General features: G+C 43.7%; 1 protein-coding gene across 14 annotated transcripts in view; it reads right to left on the reverse strand.

The window, feature by feature from the left end:
* Positions 1–5,184: 5,184 nt before the first annotated feature.
* The window catches only part of STXBP6 (syntaxin binding protein 6), a 239,641-nt gene continuing 218,561 nt past the window's right edge, over positions 5,185–26,264 (reverse strand). For all 14 annotated transcript variants that reach the window (XM_072838078.1, XM_072838082.1, XM_072838079.1 and 11 more), the window contains 2 exons: positions 14,104–14,261; positions 5,185–8,388 (listed from right to left, as the gene is read on the reverse strand). In XM_072838078.1, coding sequence (XP_072694179.1) covers positions 8,365–8,388; positions 14,104–14,261 — 182 coding nt within the window. In that variant the 3' untranslated portion in view covers positions 5,185–8,364. The remainder of the gene's footprint in view (positions 8,389–14,103; positions 14,262–26,264) is intronic.

Consider the following 26,264-nt stretch of genomic DNA (forward strand, 5'->3'; position numbering starts at 1 on the left):
ATGTGCTTGAGGGTTGTCTTCTGTGTGTGTGTGTGGGGGGGGGGGGGTGGAGAATGTGGTGGGGTGCAGAGGACAAGATTGAGTAGGTGAGCTTAGACCACTTCAACATTAGGCTTGAGGAGAGACAGTTATGCCTCCTTCCTGGCCTTTCTCTCGCTTTTGCCCAGGTGACGCACCCCCAGAGGGAAATACTGAGGTGGCTTCCTAGTTCTCCCTGGTCAGGATAATAATGCTGAAGAGTGGGCTGAGGAGTGCTGAGTCTTCCCTGAGTCTGAAAGAATGTCCTCAGATTGCATCCTTCAATCAGATCGGTATCCTGTCTCTCTGATTCCAGAGAGATTCTAATTATCATTCTTTTTGCATTTACTCAGTGAATTCTTAAGACCTCTGCCATTTCCGTGGCCCTCTCCATGTTAATCTTATGTTAGGACAACCAGAAACAGACCTGAATGTGCCTCCACTCAGGGGAGAGCATGTCTGACTTCCCTGACTGGTTTCTGAAATTTTGTTTTGTTTGTTGTCTCAACAAGTCTTCCCAGGTGGTTGGAAAACAGGTTGTCATCAGGATGTCAGAACTTTCAAGAGTTACCTCTGGTCCAGTGGCCAGGCCAACCTGTCCAGCACAGTGTTCTCCCTCCACCCCTGGAATGCCCTGAGTCTTTCCCCTTGGGGATTGCCTGTAAGGCCAGGTGTCCCTTGCCCTGAGCAGTCTGGGACGGTCTCTTACTATGGTCTTTGAGCTATTTCTCATGATGGCAAGAGCCGTCAAACTGTCTGTGGGGGATTCTTCTTCCTGGGAGAGGGGGAAGTGGGGATGATGATCCCATCTGATACACAGGGTCAGACCTATGGGGGGAGAGGAGGTGGTAGAGAAAGGAATCCCTTAGGTGTTGGGAGGGGACAGTCGCAGACCAATGTGTTAGCGAGTGACACATACCTCTTTAGCACTCTGTACTTTGCAGAGCGCCTTCATATTTCACACCTCGCTTCACTCACCAGGACTGTGAGGCAGGCAGGATGTAGATTATTTTCCTTTGAAACATGAAGAACCAGATACAGAAAAATGATGTAATTTGCCAGAGGACAAAAAGCTAATGGCAAAGCCAGGAGGCTCTCTGCTAGGAAGGATTCTAATTTACTTTTAAAAGAGAAATTTGCATGGCTTGCAATTTGTTAAAAAACAAAACAAAACACCTAGTGCAATGGTGAAGGGAGTAGAGTTTGGGGTTTGGCTGGGGCACTTCCTAGCTGTTATAACTAGCCAGATCCTTTTTGTCTGGACACTCCTTTACAAATGACCTATTTCCTAATAGTGTTGGATCTACTCGGACACCATAAGTCACAGCACTGTGACAACTATGGGAAAACAGTGTGATGGCATCAGTTTTTCTGGGTCCTTCTTTCCTTCTTTTAGCTGAGTGCCTAAAGATGCTTCCAGAAAAGGCCTGCTTCACTGAGATATGAATTACTTCCTTTTCTCTCTTGGGGCTACTTTCACACTAGGCCCAACTGGAACTAGGTTCCATTTGTAGAGTAAATGGTTCTCTTTAAGATGCTCTTAATTTAAGTCATCTAGGAATAGTTTATTTTTGAATAGCAGCATCCTTAGAATCACACTGATATATCAGTGGACCTTGAAGTTCTTTTTTAAAAGGAGCACGAATTACTGCCTCAAGGACACATCACATAATCTCCTAGGCCATAAAGCCATTCATTTCCATTCCTATAGTTGATGGCACAGACTCTAGGGCCAATTTATCTTATGCATTTAGTCTTTTTGGAGATTTCCTCCAGAAAATGGCATTGCATTTTGGGTCAGGAGCCTCAGCTGGATATATGAAATGTCAAGGGTTCTATGTCTATAGATTACAAAATGGCCAGGGAGGCCTAGAAAATGTCAGCCCATGTGCCCTGTGCCAACATAGATTTAAGGAAAACACATCCATTGTTCTGGCCAGCAGTGTGGTCTGGTGGACATCACGAGCCTGTAAGTTTTACTGCTTTATTTGGGATCCCACACAGGGAAGAAGCCTGCTGCCGAGCCATGGCCATACATGGAGCCTTTATGGGCCAGGAATGGGGCTAAAGGCTTTACGTTTATGATTTCACTTAATCCTTATAACAACCTGTGAAGTAGACAGTCACTCCCATTTTAAAGCTAAGAAAACAGGCACAGAAAGAATCTATCTTTCAGGAGACCACCGGCCCACTAGAACTGGAGCTGGAACTGGAAGCTGGGCAGGCCCCTGGGATCACTTGTCAGCCACCGCGCAAGGTGGCCTCCAGGGAGGCACCACAAGGGGGGGGGCTCCCTGCTCATCTCCGCGCCAGTAAAACACTGGTTTCCTTTGTCCTCCTCTGGGGGTGGGGGTGGGGTGGGTACGATTCAGACCAGCCCCCCCCAGTTTCTGTCCAAATCCCGAGACTCCGTCAGTACTGGAAAGTGTCCGATCAGTGTAAATGGGGCTCCTAGGACTGGCCACTGTAATTCCAGGTCTAAAACCCTCCCTGAAGGATGTGCCATTACACTATGAAAAAACCCCGTTCAGTAGTAGGACCCACGTTTTCCTTCCTAGGGTAGTAAAAGAAAGGACTTTAAGGACAACTGACAGAAAGCTTCGGCTTTGTGGCATTATACTGACGCAGAGCATTCGGTGCACGTGGTCAGAGCGTGTAACAGAAATGTTCTTTGGAGATTGTGAATCATCCAAACCATGTTTAAGATCTCTGGATAAAGCTGAGAATTTATGGGCTCATTTTTCTTCTCTTTATGTCATCTGACAAATAATGAGTGGCAAAGCAATTAAGATACAACGTCATAGGACAAAGGCTCATATCTAGTGTTGACAAGGGAGACCAGGACTGGTGGTTCCTGTCCTGCCTCTGACACATCTAAATGTGGGCTGTGATGGGGTCAGGCTCCGTTTAAAGGGCCATCCGCCGGCTGGCTGAATACACAAAGACAGGAAAAATAAAATGCATGCTCTGTAAGAAAAAATGTTGTGCTCCACCTGGGCATCATTAGCATATAGGATGTCTAAAAGACAACGTGATGGTAGTGGCAGCACAGGGCAGCCACGGACTCACTCTCCGTTCTGTCCACGGCTTCCCATGGAACCGAGGGAGGCAGGACAGCTTGGCCTCACTAGCCCGCGGCCCGCAGCGCCTGGTGGCCTGGGCCCTGCAGCAGCCCCTGAACACCGGCACTCAGCAGCAGAAAGCAGAAAATGTGGCATGAAATGTCAGGGGTGGGGAGTGAAAACATGACTCAGGAAATCCGGAGGCTCCAGATGGGGCTCAAGGGACAATATATAATAGGGGTCAAGGCAGGAGGTTGCATTACAGCAGTAATTGAGCTGAAATGCATAGTACATTTAATTTCCTTGACAGCTTTAATTTGCTGGTTTAAGTCTAGTAAGCGTCCAGGGAAGCCGGGTGCCCTACCATCCGAAGCCTGCTGAAGTCATTTCTTCCTTTCTTTGCAAAAGACAAGATGACCAGGGCCACTGAGGAGGCAAGTTTGAGAGTCAACGGTGTGCATTTCTCAGAACTCCCCAGTGACTGTCAAGCAGGCAGGATGGAAGCTGCTGGGAGCCGCTGTGAACTGGCACCGTGCCGTGCTGCGGGGTGAAGCAGGATTTAAAAAGGGTTGCATGGCCAGGCGAGAGGTCATGGAGGGAGGACAGGTTGGCGGGGAGGTCAGGAATGAGGAATTTTGCATCAGGCTGGCTCTGGCTCTGCAAAATCGTTTTATATGTAATTCCAGGATTTTCAAAAGCAAAACAAAGGAAAATCCGTCTTCCGCACCACCCTGTTGAGGGCCGTGAGTGCATCCACGTTTACAGAACAAAGCGAGAGTCACCTTGTGGGTGGGATGTGCTCTTGTCTCATGTCGCTTAAGTCTTTACAGGTCTCTGATAATGGCCCACCTGGGGCATTTACTGGTTTTAGTGACCCTTGGAAATACCGTCACCTGCCTAGCCGTGCCCAGAAGGGCAAGAAGGTGTCCAGAAGCGATTTCAGGGCCACCTAGGAGCACAGCTCAGCTCTCCTCTCGCTGCCAGTTTGTGCCTGCCTGTGTGAACGTGCAGACGTATGTCCAGCCAGCACCCAGGCTCACCTCCGCCGGGGGAAGAGGCACGCCGAACGACTATCAACAGAAATAACACTCAAACATTTGCATTCCTGTCAAATTTATTTCTGGTATTTTTCTCCCCACTCTTTTTCTCTCTACCTCCCTCACTGCTCGCCCTCAATCTGTTTGTGTAGGCAGATGATGATTATGATGGGTCAATAGTTTTTCCTAAGCATGTCCTCGCTGACAGCAAGGGGGAAGGCATCACTGATTTTTCTTTTTTTAAAATAGCACTTAGCATGTGAATCCTTTCCCCCAAATTGAGAATTAGTTGTGGTATGATTGCTAACAAATACACAGCATATTAAGAAAAAGTCATCTCTGCAAGGCAATGGGTTTATAATTTGTTTGCAAGAACTGGTGCCTTTAACTACATAATTAACTTCAGGCTGCTTTCTTCATCTAGCCAAGCCACCTCTCTATCCTTTCTTTTCTGAAAACTAGAGACCCCAGTCTTGCCCTTCCACCCAAGAAACACGTCAAAGTCCTGTCTGCTTTAAAGGGACATGTCCGCGCCAAGCCAGGGAGCTGCTCTGGACAGTGTCACCCAAGTCACTTTCCTTGAACACAAAAGGGTGATGCGGTAGTTATTTCTATAAAAATAAATTGAAATAACTTGATCAAGTCTTCTTTCCAATTTAACAGAACATGAAACTAGTTTGCTGAATGAGGGCACACGTTGTAATGAATATTTGAGTTGAGCACATCCCCAGTATCAGCAGAAAGGGAACGGTTCATTGGCTTAAGTCCTTCACCCATGAGAAGAAAAACAACAACAACAAAAAAACCAAAAACAAACAAACAAACAAAAACAACAACCCTCTTGCTGGATAGAAGCTCATTGTCTAAATTAGGGTTAGCTTTTTTGTCTTTTTTATGTTTCAAGTTTTCCCATTAGGACACATATAAGAAAATGCTATCATTATGCCAATCCTAGCTCTTAGGTCTTTGGTAGGCACACAAGATGTTCCCAGCACGATCAAAAGCATGATGATGCCTGCCTATTGGGTCGTGTTTTACAGATATGACAAATAATTGAGAGAAACAAATTTTCATCACAGAGTTAAAATATTTAATGACAAAATTAGGTTAACGGTAATTGTGAATCGTAGAGCAGGTGTTACTTATCTCTGAAAGAAACAAAAATTATATTTGACATCCTAGAGAAACTTCTGAAGAATTAATAACTGTATAACAGACAGCAGCGGTGTCACGATTCTAAAAATGAAAAGCAAAACCTATCTTTATTATCTCTTATTGAGGGCATTCTGTAAATATTTTTACATAAATGCACAATCTTTGTTAGCCACAAAAGTAGTAGTATTAAGACAGATTTCACTGTAATTGCAAGTCTAACACAATCTTTATTTTTTCAGAGCTTAAAAAAAGTTAACTACTGATCTTGTTACATTTTACAAATACATTCTTTAATATGAAACATTAACCTGAATAACTGTATACATCCTGTACGCAGATATCTAATACTAGTGAGGAATACTACAGCTACGTTCCAGGAAGAAGTAGTAATACTGGGAAGCTTCTCTACGTGTGGTCAGCACAACTGAAGTCCTTCACAGAGATGGAGTATCCCGAAAACTTGTAATGAAGTGCAGAAGTGAAAACAAAAAATTAGCTGTCTTCTAGCAGCTTCACCAAATGAATTGGTCCCAAAGAACGTGACATTTTAGCGATTTGCTTTAAGTTAACACTGTGTTAATATTTTTGTTTTGCAGCACCTTCTACAAAAGGATAGCAAAGAACTTCACATGTGTCATCATGGGGCAGCTCTGTAAGAGGTCAGGAGGTGGAGGAAAGCCAGGGGCTTGCTGTTCTGGCCTGGTTGGGGTGGAGGGAGGCCTGGGTGGGGTGTTGACCCAGGGAGGTCGAGGGTGTGGCCACTGCACGGAAGCAAATCAACAGAGGGAGCTAACAGGTGTTTTTCTAGTCCACGCTATTTCCAGTAAGACTGACATCTAAAAGGATAAACAGAGAGTGAAACAAGAGGGCAAGATGTGAGGAGTAGCTGTCACAATTCTACCAAGGGAGGAAGAATCTCAAATTTCACAGTATGCTTATGACCTCAGCCTCTGCTACTTTAGAAGCAGCTCTGCAAACACCCTTGTTAGATAGTTGGCAACAGATTTTATTTTTGAGTTTGGCCAGTTGTCAGGCGGTTTGAGACTTACCCTTTCAATTATTTATACCAACTATGTCTCTGAAGCTAGAATCCAGTTTCAGAAGATGAATATATCTGTATGTATGTGTGTTTTCTGACCTGAGGTCTGCAAACAAAACCCATTTGGAGTGGTATTTTGGATTTTTCTTAGAAATTATAAATGCTTCTCATGGTACTCATCAGATAGATAGCAAGTTCCTTGCTGCTTTGACTTTTCTAGACACTGAAAGAAAAGTACAAAATATTATAGTAAACTTATATGGTTTACCATATTAATTTTACAGAGTTTTCTTGAACTGGATCATCCTCCTAAGCGGATTCAGAAATTTGTCTCCAGTAAATCCCATCTCCCTTTTGACATGTACTAAGATAATTTTTTCCCCCTATAGCCCAACTTTGTCTCCCAGGGAATATTTTATCAGGAAAACTTAAGCTATTTAAGTCAGCATAAATAATCCTAAAGTCATCCTCTGCTGCTGTTAAGAGGCTACAGTGCACATGGACTCAGGCGGCTCAATGGGTAGGAAGGAACAGAAAGGGGTCCTGAACATTCAGGCAGCTTAAAAATCAATGCGCTACAGCAAGAGGCTGAGACTGCGTCTGGGATGTGCAGCTTGCCTCCTTGTTTCACGAAGACAAAAAGCATAGCATAGCTTTTATGTTTAGCATTTAACCCTCAAAGAAAGAAAAATCCCAGACTCTAAACCCAGCACTCTCTGGAATAATCCAAGATCAGGAGGCGTGGGAGCCAACTTTATTCATTCTGACTGCAGGGTAAAGGCTTCACGACCATGTTTTATGTCAGACCGGGCAAGCTGCAATCACCATGAAATCCAATTTGTCAAGACACCCACACCTGAAATTACACTAAATAAATAGACAGCAAATAACATCAGAACCTTCAAAAATCAGATACCAAGAAACTGAAGGCCATCTCCCAAGGATAGGGCGAGGGTGCTTCTAAAATAGGCATGACTTTGTAAAAAGAAAAATGTAGTATCTTTTCACATTATCATTTACACTGACCTTTATCTGGACAAATCAATTCTTGATAAAAATCCAGGCTCTTTTTGATATTGGCTGCCACAACTGGGGACAATGACAAAAGAAAGAGACATCCCCCAAATGCACAGAGGGTTTTAAATAGGCTTTTCCTTACCTCTTTGATCTCTCGTTTTTACCCTTCCTATGATAACTGCAAATAATCAGCATGGAAACAAGTACTGGAAGTATTTAGACTGTAGCTCAGAAAGTAGATTTCTATCTGTTATTCTGATTTTTTTTTTTTTTGAATGCTGGTGATGGCTCATGCAAAAGATTACTACATAAAAGCAAAATCTAAGACTGCCGTTTCTCCTGATAAATCTGATTGTTTTCCAAAACACAGGCTTATGTTTCAAGATATAGAATCTTAACCTTCAAATTAAGAGTGGCTAGGAGACAGGGAAACAGTAACAATGTTACTGCAGCTTTGATTTCCAACCAGGAACAATAACATCTGCTGTCACCATATGGAAAGGTCTTCGGCCTAATATCACATTTTTTAAAAAGTAATCTCTACACCTAAAGTGGGGCTTGAACTCGTGACCCCAAGATCAAGAGTCGCATGCTCTTCTAACTGAGCCAGCCAGGCACCCCTCTGGCTTAATATCAAGAAAACTACAATGACATGTTGTCAGTTTAGACCCAGCTCAGCGTATCAGTTGGTCCAAATTTCATATTCAAACTACTGAAAAAAAAATGAAAAAGAAGAGAAGACACATATGAAGATATACATACAGATAGTAGAAAAAAAAACCAAAAACCAAACAAAGCTGATGCCACTGCAGCGTTTCTTAGCACAGTCATTAGTGAAATGTGTAGACACATTTTTTCTTTCATATTAATGTCTGAAAAGGAAAAGCAAAAAAAAAATCTAAATGTCCATAAACTGAAAAAAAAAAAAAAAAAAAAAAAGAGGAAGAAGCAAGCAGAGGTCCGGATTTCTTGTATAAACTGCTGAGCAGACTCTTCCATTCCTCTTGAGAGGAGCATCACTGAGGTGGGCGGTTTCTCAACATTTGTGCTTCATGGCAAGCTAAGGAAACAGAGGGATGGCAAAGTTAGGCATTATTAGCATCGGGGAGAACTGGCCGTGCGGCTCCCCTCCCCAGATCCACCATGAGAGGCAGCACCGAGATTCTACTTGCTGTGGCCACCGCCAGCGTATTCCCAGGGCATCTAGTGGGTGCGCAACATTTTCCCCAAGAGCCCACTGAGCACGCCTTTCCCATTCCTTCCTGATGTGAGTCCACTGGTGAAGGCATCCTGGGGGCGGGGTGGGGGGCGCTGTTAGCTTCCCGCAGTCCCCGCCGCAGGGCCGATGAACAGCCCCGCAGGCCCAGGCCGGTGGGCGACCGACGACGTAGGGACAGAACCAAGCGCTCTGGGCTCCCGGGTTACTAGTGATCCAGGAAAGCCAGCGCCCCTCAAATGTAAGTATTCACTGATATCTCATAAAGTATTAAAAATCAGCTGTAGAAAGACAACTGCCATTCATCCACCTCCTCAATATCCAGGCTGGACCTTCCACCCCGTCGAAAGCCCTGGATGCTTAAGTGGTGTTACTGCCGAGGGCTGAACACGAGACCCAGTCCAGACCTTCGTTCGTTGCCCCTCCCGCCGGTGTTCGCCAACGTGGCTAGCGGCAGTGGGAGACCTTCATCAGCGGGAACACTGATACCTCGGTACCATTCAGTAGCTCCCTGAGCCCAGCCAGAGCCCACGATGATATACTTAAGGAAACAACAGGCAGGTGCGGAACATAAAGTGAAATCGGACTTTGCTTTTCTTAGTCCCTTCCAAGGAGCCCATACACTGTGGTGGACCCGAGGGCAGAGCTGAGCCTGAATTGTGATTCCTCATGTGTCTAGAGTCTGGCATTAGGGATTAACCACTGGGGTTGGGACGGGGAGAAGAGGACAGGGTCCAGCCATTCGGAACCGCTTTGAGCAAACAGCAGGTGATTCCCTGCAGGCACCTGCTACGTAGAAAGCCCTGTCATCTGCTTCATGGCCAGGCTCCTGGTCCTTGAAGAATTAGCCAGGGATCCCCCGATTCCACACAGTCGTGCTGTCCATCACCCTGGCCAGTGTCAGTGATCCATTTCTCCACTGTCACCCAGAGCGATCTGAGGCTCCCCTTCCTTTTCCTTGGTGTCCTCCAGAACAGAGTCATCACCCTGGGGCTGCCACCTCAGCTAGGCCCGCTGCAACAGCCACAAACATTTCCCCTGCAGCTGGGCGCTGGGCCATGTGATGGAGAGGGGACCGCTGGACCTAGTCCTTGTGCTGCTAAAATTCACCTCAGCTGAAAGAGCTCCTCGAGCCCCTCCTCCTGGGGGAGCCAACCTAACCGGGACGCCCAGGCCGCTGCCGTGCTCAGGGCTGTGGGTTTTTGCTAAGAAAGGTGCAGGTGGCCAATAACTCCTGACCTCCAAGGGTTTACAGTCCAGGAGACGCGGGGGGTGGAGATGGCAGAGCCAGGGCCCCCCTTCCGGTCTGTTCCACTCCCCCGTCACACGCGGCATGGGCTCCACTTCTTGCCCCGTGTCTAGTTTTAGTACATTATTTACAACGTGGACCCTTCAAATCAACACGGGGCTGTTAGTGTTGTGCATAATGAATACCAAACATAAATATTTGACCAGTGCTGCTGTCCTGTTATTCACTGAGCTGTTAACCTTCAGCTAATGGGCTTAGCCGGTTCACCCCCAGTCATTAATCTTCAGAACAATTGTACTAACTGCCTGTACGAGGCCCTCGTTGCCGCGTGTCTGGGCTGGCGCTAAGCGGAGCCCCGGCCGGGTGGGGCTGTGGCCAACTCGGCAGCGCAGAAATACGACCGGATTGGGCATCTTACTATTTGAAGTGTCTCTGCAGAAAGTGGCAGTCATTTCCATGTTGCCTAGGGTTTTGTTGTTGTTGTTTGTTGCTTTTAAAAATTCTCTGGGAGTTAGAAGTTTTGGAATAGGGAAGGTGGGCTGCTGTTGCTTCTCTGCTGCAAATTTGCTGCATGACCTTGAGCTCTAAAGTCACAACTGCTCCGTACCTCAGTCTCCTCATGTTTATAATTATCACCTCCCACTCAAATGCTTATGGATCAGTTTAGATGTCAGAGTTCCTACAAACAAGGAGATTAAAATTTCCTTCTGGTATATTTTGTTTTCTGAATATGTCATGGAAAGCTTTCTGTTTCAAAGCTATGTAAACGACTCCATCTAAATAGTAACAAAGCATCTCTCACATTTGGGGGCAGTTTTAAGGGACCTGGACTCTTGAAGTCCCTTCTGGTTCAGGGACCCAAAGGAAGCAGGTGACCATAGTAGGGACAGAGGCCACCACTCCTTGCCAGTGAGGGAAATGCCACTTACCACTCCCTCCCCTAGAAACATTAGCTTGTACAAAACAGGGCAGATCATTGTTCATTTCTGTGAGAAATGTCATCTGAGGATGCCTAGGTGTGGGTGCTGCTCTTGCCTGCTGACTCACTGCTTGTGGCGGGTGTCATACCATGGCATACTCTGCAATGTTGTGCTTTTCGGGGCAGGGAAAGGAAAGTGAGCAGGCCTGCTCTCTGGCTGAGCTGTACTTTCCTAAGGACTGAGGCGGTGCCAAGCCCACAGCTCAGGAAGGAACCATGCTTCCTCAAGGCAGGCTGAACAGAGCTTGGGGGAGGGCTGTGCAGGAGCATTTTCTATCTGCTCTCTTGGACACAAGCACCCACATGTCTTGAGGGCAGGGTTGTGCAAAGGTGATCCATCAGTAATGTACCTGGGTCACTGCAGGAGTCCTGGGAAGTTAGAAAGATCCTTTTTCCTGCAAAGGGTAAGGGAATCCCACACTCTCTGGTTGGGGTCATGTGCCCTTAACTGGGGAGCATGGGGGAATCGTCACTTGATCTTGCTGTTGTCGCTCAGGGTGCTAACATGTACCCTGTGTCTCAACTTGTAAACACAGCCCACTGTTTATGAATCAACAGAGCTGTCTGTCTGGGGGTGGAGGGTGGGTTCTACCTCTGAATGCTCTCCTCACCAGCAGGTCTGGTGGGTAGGGGCTGGGCCAATGAAATGACATCTTCACAGTCAGGCCACGCCAGTGGCTTTAAATCAGGAGTCTTAGTCCCTGGAAAAATAGTCATGCCTTATCTAAAGAGGTCAACCTCCTCCTTAGGAATACTGCCAATACTGGTGATTCATAAGCACACATCCCAGTTGTAGAAAACCATGTCTGGCCAGGACAGCATCTAGCTCACACTCCCTCAAACACACTAACTGACACCAGCAACTCCTTCATCTCCCCCTTAGAACACCCCCAGGGCAGGGAAACCAAAACAAGGGCAGACTGTCCTCTCCTTCTTCCATCTCTACTGAAAACAGGCCACTGGCTGGCAGTGGTCAAGGCCAGAGGCCTCTTTGCCTTTGATGGTCTAATCAGCTTCTGTTCTGACAGCCTTGATTCAAGGGTTGTTTTGTGTTTAGAAAGTACCAGCATTTAGCAGGAGCCTTGCCTACCCCACTTGTGGTGGTGGTGGTGGCGGTGGTGGCGGGGGGGGGGGGGGGGGGAGCACAAACTCTTTACCACCAATCCCTCCCCATCCCTTTGTTGGGATCCTCTACCACATTTCTCCATTCCCCTAAAGTGCTTGTTATGTGACTGAATGGGGCAGGTTCAACAGAACCATTTTCATGGAAATAGTTATGACCAGTGGTAATTTAGGTTTATATATGCCAGATATTGTGATAACAGATTTATAGGTTTGAATTCATTCAATTCTCTCTCAAGGCCCTAGGAGACAGGCCCTGTTATTAATTAGCCTCATTTTACTGAGAAGGGAATTGGGGCTTAGAGAAATTAGGCACTTGCTCAAGGTCAGTGGGATGGATATAAAACACAAGACGTTAACCACACCATCCCGCCTTCCCAAGCTCCTAGCAAACTTGGCCACCACATCAGGGAAACAGGGTGACTGGGGCCAAGAATCATGGCCATCTGGTCAGGTTATCCAACCCAGTGTTTGTACAGCGTCCTCCGAGGGGGACGCCCACATGGATGACCTCCAGGTATTGTCTACTCCATCTTGGGAAGAGCGATGGTAACCTGGTTCATGGCTTAATCATCTGCCTAAACTCTGGTCTTAGCAGAATCTTATCAGTGCACTGCTGGATGGTCTATTCTGTGTGGTGAGGCACAAAAGAGATATACCTGTGCTATCGTCCCTCCCAGACTTGAAGACAATTACAAAATTATTCCCTTTGGCTTTCTCTTCCCCATATCAACACTTTGAATGTTTCTCCAGACTTCCACCTGCCCCCCCCAACCAAATCACAACATTTTGCTGTTGTTATCAGTGAAGCTGGGGGTGGGGGGGGAATTCTGGCATTTCCATGTCATCATTTTTGCTGTATCACAAAGGCTGGAGGAGGGATGTTAAATGTGAACCTTCAGGAAATCTTAAACCTGAGCTCCCTCTTTCTGTGACAAGCAAGGGTCTGGTCTCCAGCAGGACCACCTGCATTTTTAGCCAGATCTGGCCAATTCTCCTCCAGGGAAGCCCACATGGGTCCCCCAGGGTGGGGGCAGGGGTGCAGGAAGACCCTGTGGTGACAGAGGGCCAAAGACACAAAGAGCAGGGTCTGTGCGAGGGGGATGCAGGACAGGAAGGCAGGAAGCATCCCGGGGATTCAGATCCACCATTGGCCCTGGGCCTGAGCCCCTGAGAGAGACCAGCTGGCCTCAGCCGGGGAGACTTTTCTTGTTACTTGTCAGTCAGGTTGTCCATTCTCGTTTCTGCAGCAGAAATGGGGTTTTCTGTTGAAGCAAGTTAATTTTTGCCCCAAAGGTCACCTGAAAAGCATATCTGAGAGGACAGATTGTGAGCCGGAGATGCCAACAGTTATCAGCAGGGGTTGTGTCTGGAAACCTAAATTCTAATCACTAGCCAGACAACTGCCCTTTGACCTGAAACATAAGATCAGTAATAAATCCTCTTTATCACCTGACCAACAGGGCTGCTCTTTCCTTTGGTTTGTGACTGCCTCAGAGAGCCAGCTGCCAATAAAAACTCCCCTTTCCCCTTCTGAAAGGCACACTCTTAGGGAGTGTGTGAATGTGCACGTGTGTGCCTGTGGTCACATGGGAAATGCCGTGACCTGAATTCAGAGCAGGTAGGAACCTTGCAGGCAGCTCTGCACGAGTCAGGTCAGCCTCAGAGATCCAAGGCCCCTTGCAGAGGGCAGCCGGCCCTGAGACGCCCTGCGCCCTGGGACTAGAGCTTGCTTTTCATACAGCGAAGAGATAAAAACACAGGATGCTGGGCTCACGACCATGACCGGAAAAGGACGGCGAGGAAAAGCAAGTATGAGCAGCCCAAAGTCCTTTTTCCAGCACTGGCCATAGGAGGAGAGATATTCTTAGATTTGACCTCCTCTGCTCCCCATCCTGTTCCCTGAAACTTGAGCCCTCACAGTCTGGCCAAGAACTAAAGATGTTCCACATTTCCCAAAGATCCAGATCCAAGGTCAGAGACAGAGATAAAGATGTTGGAAAGGAGAGAAATGAAGGAACAGGTACAAGAAGAAACCCTTCACGATTCTGGTACTTATTAAAGCAGCAGGTTGTATTGGGGAGGGGGTGTAAAAGGGCTTGATTTTGATTTTGTATCTCCCACCATGGGAAACACACTGAAGTAAGTCTCCTGGGGTGAAGCTCCCTGAGCACCCGGAGGCGGACCTCTGCCCCTCTGCAGGACCCACCTTGTGAGCAGTTTCCGCGAACTGCTGGGCGCTGTTCTTCATGTCTTCCGTCTTCTCCTCAGCTCGGCCTAACCGCTCCCCACGCTCATTCAAGGCCTGGCTTGCTTTCTGTACGGCGCTGGTCACGCTGTCGGCTGCCGAGTGGAGGATGCTGTTTCCTGAAGAAGCACAAGCAAGGGCATCAGAGGCTGTCTCGGCTGACCTCCAGCGACTGAGCTCTGCGAGGGCTGAGCACCTGCAAGTGCAAGGCGGGTCCCTACAGAGAAGCCTCGAGGATCTAGGCATGTGTCACCATTTCTCTGATCTCACCTGACTGTGCACGTGCAGGAAGAGTACCCACAGCCTGCACAACCTGCATGACTTGGGCAAAAGCTGACGGCTACTCTTGCATCCCCTTCCTGGCACCGCCCTCACTCCATTCTACTGCCATTCTGTTTGGTGAGGGCCCAAAGGATAGGGGCCATCTGGATTTAGGACTTGGCTTGCGAAGGTAAATAGAAAGCCTGACAAGTTCATAGAATAAGACGAGTTCAGTTAGACCTATCTGGATCTTACGTGCTTTTCCTCTTGACCTGGGTTTTAGGTGAAAACCCACATGAAAAGGGGGCACAGAACTTTCCTAGAGAGAATGCTCTGTATTCCTTTCAACTCCTCCCTTCCATTTTACCCTGTCATGACTAGATGCACAGCTTCATGTAAGGAGCTGTGGATCGGTCTCAAAGTTCAGGGGAGATGTGCCAGCTCCCAACCTTGAATCCTGAGCTATGGCTTGGTTGGTTGGCCCTCCCTGCCTCTGATCTCCAAGTTTATGAAATATGGGGCTTCAATACTATACTTAGCCAGGAGGTAGAAAATGGAGACAGACGCCAGCCATAGAAGAAACTGAGCACCTTTAGATTCACAAGAAATTGAAAACCATCACATTTCAAAGAGTTACGCATCCCTGACATCCCATTTGCCAGGACTGGAAAACAGAATTCAACAGTGAAGAACTGGCAGATGCATAACCCACTGAGAACCAGCGACTTGCAAAATGACAACCCTAGAAAATTTATAGCTGTATTTTGTTAACACTGAGTAGAAGATATTTAATGGCATTTTATGTAATAGCTTTATGTCTTTGAATAAGTTTATTACATCGCTTAACTTTGTACTTGGGATGGATACATCTAGCCACAGACAGCTTTTAATAGAAATGTAATTTCCCCTGGTCTCAGCTGTAAAGGCTTCCTGATTTCTCCTCTGTGGGAAAAGCCTGTGGTTTGTGGAACAGAATCTCAGGCAAAGAAAGTGCCTGGCCCCCAGGAAGGATTTTGTAAATTGTTCACCATTTTTCTTCTTTAGGAGTGGATTTTTAAGGCCTTCCTCTATGTGCTAAGGCAAGGAGAACAGGGGTAGTAGCTGAGTATTACTCAGTTGTAGTAAGCCCTCCATGAGCCAGGATAAATCAACACAGATTGATAGGGACTAGCAGAGATGGGGCTCTGGAGGAAACTGGTTGAATACAAGGGCTGGAATGGAAGGTCTAGGTCTTTAGAAGGGTCCTGGAGGAGGAGAAATTTTGGTCCCCCTCTACTTTCAAATCATATTCATGACTACAATAATAGCCTATGTTAGACCACTGCTGAACATGTGAAGAGCATTTTGCAATCTTAAGCACCTTGACAAATGCTATCTCGTTTGACTGTCCCACAAATTCTATTGAGAAGACTGAGTGTAGTTGAGGTTAAGTGGCTTGTGCAAGGTCATATCCCTAGGGAAGTGGCATGGTCAGCACTGTGGAACCTGACTTTCCAATGACTTGTCCTTATTCTGTACCTTCGTCTTTGCAGATATGGTGTAGGCTGTGGGAAGCACTATAAGAAGACAGAACTGTGAGCAGACTAGCAGAGGCAGATTTTGACAGATTATTTCCCAAAGTAATGCCTGATTATTTCTGTCCTTAAGATATCCCTTTTGGTCAGTGAAGAGTTCTTACCCATGCTGCATTGTAAGTCAAGTGGTCTCGAGAAGAAAGAGGCCAGTGGGATGGAATGAGAGGATGGAAGGGACTGGAAGGTGCGGAGGAGTGGGGAGAGCACACTAACATTTCATCCCTTTCTTGCTTCCTTTCACATACCTAGTGCTTAGCCACCAGAGGCTAGGGAAAATATGGGGCAGGGAATCTGCAACTTCATATCCAGGAATAGCTGCATTAAACCAAAGGGATTTTAGAATTAGCTACCGTAAAGTGAGGAGGGCACATAACCAGAACTTGTCTTTTCCCATCAAGACTGCCCCTCATGATGTCCTCTGAGTTAGACACATCTGTGTTTCTGGAATGAACCTGCTACGCATAAGTCATACTGTTTTCTTGTCATGACTTCCTTAGCCTTGTACAAGGTGTCAGGTCACACTGCATCCAGTTTTACGGGATACTGTTTAACCAACAGGCATTATAACTAAAAAAGAACCAAATGTTGTCTTCACTATTCAAAGATGACCCGGATGGCCACAATCAATAGAAAGTCCACCTCCAGTTATTTTCAGACATGAGGATGAATTTGAACAAATCTCAGGGCCTTAGTTGAAATGGCCTCTCTTTCCTGGTTTCAATTCTAACCATATTTCAGGCTCAGTGAAGTCTCATCAGCTTTATCAAGCTTCAGGTCAACCCCATACTCTCCTTCCTCTCAGCTCCGTAAGAACTGTCTATATCCTTCCTAGGCACTTACTCAAGGATAGTCATGGGCAACGTTTCTACCTCATTTCTTCATCTGTAGATGTGATTACTTTCCAGCCAGCTTATAAATTCCAAAGGGCACCATCGCATATGTTGGCCATTTCCTAAATCTTGAATCTTTCTCCTCTTCCCTTGGGTTTCCTGCTTGCTTACTTTCTTCTGAGATCTTGCTAAAGCTGTAGTTCTGGAGGTTCTGTCCTTGACCCTCTTTTCTCTCTCTTCTACAGACTCTTCCTAGGTCAATTTTACTCAAGTCATGGCTTCTGTGACCGAATTCTGTCTTTTGCTCTCTTGTGCTGCTAAGCTCTGGATCTGTATGTTTTCTTACTTGACAACTCCACATGAGTGTGTTTTCTTACTTGAACAACTCCAGGTGAATGACCCAAAGTCAACTGGAATTCTATATGCCTAAACCTGATCCCACTGTCTTTCCCTCCACCTCAGTCTTTCCTTTGGGGTCCTCAGCTCAGTGAAAACCCCCATTATCTTCCCAGCTCCTCAGTTCAGAAATCTGGGGTTCTAGTATACATCCTCCTTTTTACTCCAAACAACTAAAGCTCACCTTCTACACAGCTCTCTACTTTCTGTTCTTTTCACCATCTTCACTGTTTCTGTGTTGACCTAGGTCTTCCTGCTTTCAGAATTAAAGCAATAGCCTTTTGTCTAGCTCTCCCCACACCTTTTTTTTGGTTCATCTTTCACACTTTCATGCTAAATTTTTAAAAAGGTGAATCTGGTACCATCTCCCACTCAAGATAAAATTGAAACTTTTGCCTTCATACTGCTACCTCTGCCTGGAAACCTGTTTCTTATCTTAGCCTTCCTAAATGGCTCCTTCAATACACTTCAAACTCCCTCTTAGAAAACCCTGTCATGTCTAGCCCACCCTACACCTGACTGCCATTAACATACACATTATCTTGTATCTACTTCAAATGGTACATTTATGGGGCACCTGGGTGGCTCAGTCGGTTAAGTGTCCGACTCTTGATTTCAGCTCAGGTCATGATTTTAGGGTCATGGGATTGAGCCCCATGTCACTGGGCTCAGTGATGCATAGGGAGTCTGCTTGAGATTCTCTCCCTCCCTCTCCCTTGGCTCTTCCCCCTGCTCATGTGAGAATGTGCATGCACTCTCTCTAAAATAAGTAAAAACAAACAAACAAACAAAAAACTATCTACAAATGGTGCATTTACTTCATGCACATAATTGTTGGCCATCCAGGGTGAACTCCCTGAGGGCATGGACTATGCCTTTTTCATTTCTGTATTCCTGATCCATGGCACACAGCAGACACTTAATAAATGTTGGTTGACTGAGAGGCAGGAAGTATATATCATCCTTTTTATGATTTCTTCATGGCTTAGCAAAGGGTTGGACACATAACTGATGCTGTCACATGATCTAACTAAGTCCTGAAATTCTAAACTTGCCAAGTGACTAAGGAATTAGTCTGTGTCTAATGGAGTTAGCTATCTCATCTAGTGATTATGCCAGGAATTTAATGAGTTAAATAAAAAACAAAATGTAGGGGAGCCTAGGTGGGCAGTTGGTTAGGCAATGGACTCTTTTGGTTTTGGTTCAGGTTGTAATCTCAGGGTGGTGAGATTGGGCCCCACGTCAGGCTCCACACTCAGCTCAAGAGTCTTCTTGAGATTCTTTCTCCCTCTGTCCCTCCTGCTTGTGCTCTCTCTCAAATAAATAAATCTTAAAAAAAAAAAAGAAATAAAATCATGTAATATTCGATTGTTTAGGCATAATTTATATTTACGGTACATTTTATTTTAGTAATTTTTCTGCATGTGTTTCTCTAAGACATGGCTGAGACCATAGTATATATATTTAGTTCTACACCCTATGGTGGGCACTACCCCATGTCATAAAAAATTCTTTAAAAATACTGTTATAATGGCTGTATAACACTACTGTAATTTATTTGACTCTCCCTTTTAGATATTGGGTATGTTTCCAAAAATTTTGTTTTTTAAAATGAGGTTGCAGTGACAAAATGAATTATTGCATTTACACACACACGATCTTTGCCCACATCTCTGACTATTCCTAGAAGTGAAACTGCTGATTCAGAAATTATACACATTTTTGAGGCTCTTGACACATGATGAAAATTGCTTCCCAGAAAGATTCACTCAACTTTCAACACTATTCATTTGAGTGCACACTATGTGCCGGGCTCTGCTATATTGAAACAAATGGCAGAATGACTTTGAGGGAGTGATTTAATGTCTCTGATCTTCAATTTCCTCATCTATAAAATGAGGGTCATGCCATCTATGGTGTGGCTGTTGTGGAAATGAAGATGAAATGTATACAAAGTGCCTATAGGTGCTCAATGGATATTTGTCTCTCCACCTCCCTAAGACCATATTTGCTCTCTTGGAACTTTGGAAAAATGGCACAATCCCATCCAACTCCATTGCATGTCTCCCTCTCTACTCTCCTATTTTGCAGCTAAGTGTCTTGAGGCTCACAGAAGACACTTCATAGGTATCTTTGTACACCTGCTGTGTGTAGCTCAGTGTGTTGCTCTGAGAGGCAGCTGAGCACAGGCTCACTAAAGTATGCTTTACTCAAAAGCTGGGGACCATCATATTGTGTTGAGTTAAATCTGGAAATGAAACAGTCTCCTAAGGCAGATAGAATAGTAATTCTCTCTAAATGGACAGGAAGCATATTAATACCCAAATTTATTCGAGTAGTCTGAGAAACAGGCTGTCAACCACAGCAAATAAAGTCAATTGCCTTTTAAATTATAGTGTCTGGAGAGTAGAGACCAGTCTTACTTCATTAATGTTGCATTTACATCAGTTCCACTTGATATGTGCTTTTAAAATATATATGCTGGCATCTCTTGTCTTGATGCTGCATCTTTTATGTTAAGTGATTGAGCAGACTACTGAGCTAAAGCTATAACTTGAGATAAAGCAGTAACACTTTATTCAGTCACTGTTTGAAAACATAATTAAAAGAAACTTAAATGTATAAGAAAGCGAGGAAAAAAGAATAAGGTGTATTTATTGTAAAGCAAGAATAGAAAGAGGAGGAGGAAAGATTTTCAAAAGAGCACAAAACATGCCAACAGCTCAAATATCAATGTAATTTCTTTATATTGTCTTAGATTTCAGCTTGTGTCTTGGTAATCAAAATTCCCAATTCAATAGCTAAGAAAGAGGCAACTTCAGGAATTTTCAGCAGCTACTTCCTCTATCAAATATCTGTATCTCCATATCTACCTATATCTTTATATCTGTATCTATAAAGATTATATATATATTATATATATATTATATATATATAATACAATATACTCATCTTGTTGGAAAAAAGGAAAATAAAAAAAAAATAAATGATCAATAAATATATGCCAATCTATATTCAGTGCTAAGTAAGCATGCTCAGGTCAGAGCACTGTTTTAAAACCGAATAGTTTCTGGGCATCTAGGTTGAGCATCTATAACTCTTGGTTTCAACTCAGGTCATGTCTCAGGGTCCTGGGATCATGCCCCACATCAGGCTCTATGCTTAGCCTTGAGTCTGCTTGTCTCCTTCTCTCTCTGCCCCTCCCTCCACTTTCTTTCTAACAAATAAAAATATACAAAATCTTAAAAAAAATCCCGAATAGTTTTTTAATAGTTTTGCTTGGACTATTTCTACTCTATGGTCAATTTAGCCACTTAGGAAGAACTGTACAAGAATGCCCCATGTATCCAAACTAATTTAAAGGAAAACCAATTATAGAAAAAATGTAACATAGATTTGGGTTCTAATACAATAAACTCACAAAAATTGGCAGGGAGATTCATTATTTGAATCTGTTAATAGGTTAGGAATGCTGGAAATTCTCATAGTGTCTGTCCAAAGTGTTTAGTAATAATTTATTCACTAAGTAGCTTAAATAGTCCCTGTTCTATTCTTGCCTATGATATTACTATGTTTTAGCGAATCTATTTTCATGGATGGGCCTAAGGTACTCTTAAGTCTGGTCCAGTATTAGTGACATTCAAATGAACCTTCCTGGCCACAATTCTATGAGATTCACTCAAGTTGCTTTTTCCTTTCCTTTTTTGGCTTCCAATGTTCATGATCAGTGTCTTTACCACTAGAGGACATATCAGCAAAAGAAAAGTCACATGGAAACTAGGTTGCGTGCCTGCCAGGTCCTTTCTCAGATCTAAAGCCACTCTGAATCACTTATAGACTACCCTGCTTCCAGAGAGGAGGGACAGTAGTTGACCCTTGCTTGGTAACCTGGATACTTCCTAGGAGGTTCTGCTTAGGACTGTGACTTGCACTAAGCACTTTAGAAATGAATATAATTTAAATAACAGTGAAGATATTAACTTCTACAAACAGAGTAATTAAATGCAAAGGCCTACCTGGTGAAACAAGTTGGTTCTTAATTCGCAGACTCCATTAATTATCTGTGAGCTTGAGTAAATTACAGAGTTCCACATTATTGTGACTAATCAATACTAATCACATTGCTGCATCTCAATGTTGGACCACCTCTAGGATCTTCTAATGGAGATTCTCCCCAAAGTTTAAATTTCATTTGTACTTTTGTAGTAAAGACTAATCAGACAAATTCTGTTACAAATCCAGGCAATTTTATGTAAAACCTTTCTAAAAGGAAGAGTTGTTAACCCATGCTGGGCAAAGATACGGTATGCCTCTCAGCCGGTTACTTACAGAACCAGCTGCTATTCACTGAATGTCTGTTATGTGCAGGTACTGTGGTAAATTGTCAAAGTCCTCAAAGGAATATTTTCTTAACCTATTTTACAGTTGAGGAAATGAGTGTTCAAGAAGGTAGAGTAGCTTACCTAATATCACCCAGATTTTGATCCCAAAACTCTTTTAAAAAATACTTTTAAGAATAGTATACACTTTAAAAAAAAGAATAGTATACACTTAAACTGTACCACACAATAATCTGATATACACAATGAAATAATTATTACAATCAAGCTAATTAACCTACCCATCCTGGATTTTTTTTTCCTTTCCTTTTTTTTTTTTCCTTTGGTGAGAGCACCGGCAATCTACTTTTAGCAAATTTCTAATATTCAATACAGTATTATTAACTAGTCATCATGCTGTGCATTAGATCTCTAGAATTATTCATCCTATATAATTTCACTTTTGTATCCAGAGGACCAATATCTATTTCCCCCATCTCCCTGCCCAGGGAAGTGAGACAGAAAGAAAAAAACTACATGATCTCGCTTATACAGGGAAGCTAAAAAAGTCAAATACATAGAAACTGAGAGTTGATCCCAAAGCTCTTGATGACTATGTCAGCATTTCCCAAAGTGGTTCTGTGGTTTAAAAGAGCATACATAGAAAACTCCATTCTATGATAAAAATGACTTTATAAAGTGCCGATCTAGCTGGTTCCTTTATTGCAGAACTTTGGAAAACCTTTAATATGCTAATGTAAATTGTGAATCAGAAGGAGGTAGGAATGGGAGCAGTAGAGATCTGCCAGCAGAATTTCTGAGACATATTTATTCACAGGGTCCTTTTGTATAGATTATTTTAGTAGGGTGGATTTCTGCAGAATCTGCTTTGGGAAATGCTACAACAAACTATACTGACTCCTAAGTTAAAGGAGGAAGAATAAATCCAGGCTGTCTTCATCAATTTAGTAATAGATAGACAAGTCATGTAATTACATTAAAAAGGCGTGCTCTATAGAGACAGTAGAACAGATATAGCATGCTGAATGGTAGTTCCAGAATTATCTTTTGTCTCAAGTTGGTGGCTAATTTCAGGGACCATGAAACTTGTTTGTTGTCTGCAGCTGGATGACAAAGAAAAATGGACTCAGTGCTCAGGGATACTTTGTAAACCCATAAACCCAAAAGCGTACATGAAGAGACCTTAGAGTTATCTACTACTAGTATTACTAAGGAACAAGAAAGGGCCATTTTATCAGGCGAATCTCTTCTGTTGGAGATGTAAAGGTAATTTAGTAGAACTGTGGCCTGTTCCCAAGTCACAGTCATACCCCATAGCTAAGGACTCAAGAGAAAGCCCAATGCCCTTACTCTGTCCTATAGATCTATGGCTCATACTTTCCTCCCAATGCTGCATTCCAAGATTCCCAATAGCAAGGGTCAAATATTTAGGGTTTTATTCAGGTCCCTTTAAATACTTAAACCCAAGATACGTAGAGAAATTCACCAGTCCTTTCAATGTTCATTTAAATGTGGTCTTTATGGGAATTAAGGAAGACACTTGTAATGGGCATCGGGTATTGTTTGTAAGTGATGGATCACTAAGTTCTACTCACAAAACTAATATTACACTATGTGTTACTAACTAGAATTTAAATAAAAACTTGGAACAACAAAAAAATAAACTTGGTCCTTACGAACATGTTCTTATAAGAGTCACAGGGCACAAGGAGAATGAATTTAAAAACAACTTCTTTTGGTTCTGTTTGTTCAGAGAATACCAGGCTCTCAGAAAAGTGGCTGAAATGTAACTTCAAAGAGGGAATCCTTCTTCTGAGGTTAAAAACCTAAATTGGCTCTAAATTTGGTAAAACAGATTTTGACCATTCTGTCTTAGCTACAGATGAGAAATAAACCAGATATGATCTATATAGCTGTTTTGTTAGTCAGAAGCCAGCGTCTTTTACTTGAATAATTACAATTTCAAGTCCTGATACAATCTAAAAACCCTCTACAGTGCTACTGGCTAAAACTAATTCTTTTCAATATGTGGAGTCTGCTGCTTACTTCCTGGGTGACCTTGAACGAATAACTTACCCCTTGTGCTTCAGTCTGTTTCCTTACCTTACCTTTATAGGGTTGTTGTGAGGCATAAATGAGGTGAATTACAAGCGGGGCACTTAGAACAGTGTCTGACACATAGGAGACACTCAACTTTAGCTATTACTGAAGAGAGAAACTTCCAGTATCTGGCACTAAGGACACTAAGGAGTCTTTGTGTTAGCTTTCTGCTTGAGCTTGCCTTTCTTCCACTACTCTTGTTCACCCTGAACACTCTAGAAGGAACAATCTATCCTACTGTTAGCCTTGTCCTTCCCAATCACCATGGACTTCCAGAGAAGTATTTCCACCCCACTCTTCTAACATCGCTCACTTGTTCATTAACCTCTCAAGTCCATTGCCTATTTTAAGTTTCCTCCATGTGGCCACTGGACCACAAGGTGACCGACTACTTCTTTTTAAAAGCTGCTCTTTCTCTGGGCTTCTATACCAGACTATTTCTTAATGCCTCCCCGCCCCCCATTATTCCCTATCAGTTGCATTCCTTGCTTGGTTAGGGATATAAGGGCAGAATATACTAGCTATGTGGTCTCAGGTAAATTATTTAATCTCTGTGGGCCTCTTTTCTCATTGGTACAGTAGTGATAGAGTCTATTTTTCCTAGCGTTTGTTGTGAAAATTGAATGAAATATATGCTTACTATAGTGTTAGTAATGCAGTATGAGCTCAATACACAGTTATTGGTAATACCTGATTCACTCAGCACACTTATTGTCGAATAAACATCGGCCAGACACGGTCTATATACTTGTCTGCTTCTCAAATTTTACCTTAAATTAGTCCATTCTTCGCCTTCCCACCCTCCATCTGATCTTCTTCTCCTGAATTCACTCACTGTGTTAATGGCCCTTCTGTCCACCCAGTATCCTGTGTTCAATCACCTTTAAGTCCAACCATCTGTCACATCCCACATACAAATGTCCACGCAGCCCAGCTCTTTGCTTAGCCATCCACTCTATTTCCAATCCCACCACACCTTACTGGACCATGCAGCAGCCCAGGTGGTTTTATGGCCACTAGTGTGTCAGTTCTCTAATACATCATCCTCTTTGCTTATTACTAACCTGATTATGCCCCTTCCTTCTTGCGATCCTTTGTGGGCTCACCCATCATGAACGCAACCAACTCAAGAGGGTCCCTCCGGATCCCATGTCAAGCTATTCACTTGGTGCCCCTCACTCCCAGACTCCAATCTCTACCCACTGCCCCATTGTTTCTTGACAAATTTTAGAAAACCATTAAAGTTTTATCAGTTCTTTACTATAGGTAAAGTGGAGCGTATCATAAATGAATTTGGAAAAAATCAATGTGAATAAAAAGCTCAATAAGGAACATTGTACCTAGCTCTGTAAGGGTGTCCAAACATTAGTGTGTGTGTGTGCGTATATATATATATATATATATATATATATATATATATATATCGATTGATTGATCCATCCATCCATAACATTAGTACTCAAATGCAAACCTAGCACTTAGATTTTGGTGTCTAATACTGTTTTCTGCTAGAAAGCAAAGTTGTCTGGAAAATGGATTCCACACCTTGGTACAAAGAAAACTCAGATAGGCCTGAAGCATTGCCAGACAACAAGGATACCTTCAAATATGGTAGAGCTAGTGCTAAAAGAAACAAGTCAGTTTTAAAGCAGGTCCTTGGGCAGCCCAGGTGGCTCAGCGGTTTAGCACCGACTTTGGCCCAGGGCGTGATCCTGGAGACCTGGGATCGAGTCCCATGTCAGGCTCCCTGCGTGGAGCCTGCTTCTCCCTCTGCCTGTGTCTCTGCCTCTCTCTCTGTCTCTGTGTCTCTCATGAATAAATAAAATCTTAAAAAAAAAAAAGCAGGTCCTACTGGACAAGTTGTGATATTTAGAACATCAACAGTAATAAAACTTTTAACAATGAGCATGACAATAATGGTAATTTTATATAACTTTGTAGAAACCATAACTTGTTTATGTTCATAAAAATGTATGGAAATGAGGTTGAAATACAAAAAAAAGTTGATTGTAATTGGATGCTTAATTTATGGTACTGATTTTAGTAACAGGCACAGGCTTTTGTACATTCTAGTTATTCGAGCTGTGATGCCCTTTCCTTCCCTAACCAACTGATAATTCATACTCATCAGAGATCACTCCACCTTTCCCAAATTTTCTGCTGTTTGTTTATTCATTGAAATATTTTCTTGCCACCTATTTCTTTTGCAGCAGGCTAAGCAGTGGGCAGGGAACACATTCTCACCTTCCTGATCCCCATCCTATGCTAGACAAACAGCTTATCATCTAGAAACAAGAGGCACATGATGTATAGGTTATGTATAGGTTAAAACAAATATATGCAGGTTTAAGGCATGCATGTGTGTACTCACAACACAGATATGTATACATACACACACACAATTTAAAAATTGTCAAGCAGTTAGCAAACAATACCCTATGCTAGTGAATTCAAGGAGAGAGGGACTGACTCAGCATCGTTGGGGAGATCTAAGGAGGTAATGTTGAAGCTGTGGTGTGAAGAGACAAGCTGGAGCAAAGTCCATGGGCAAAGGCTTGAAAGAGGAAAAAAACTGGGAACCAACATGTGGCTATAGAAAGGGGGAGAGGGGAGTGAGAAGA

The sequence above is a fragment of the Canis lupus genome, chromosome 9 (genome assembly GCF_048164855.1).
Source record: "Canis lupus baileyi chromosome 9, mCanLup2.hap1, whole genome shotgun sequence".
NCBI lineage: Eukaryota > Metazoa > Chordata > Mammalia > Carnivora > Canidae > Canis > Canis lupus.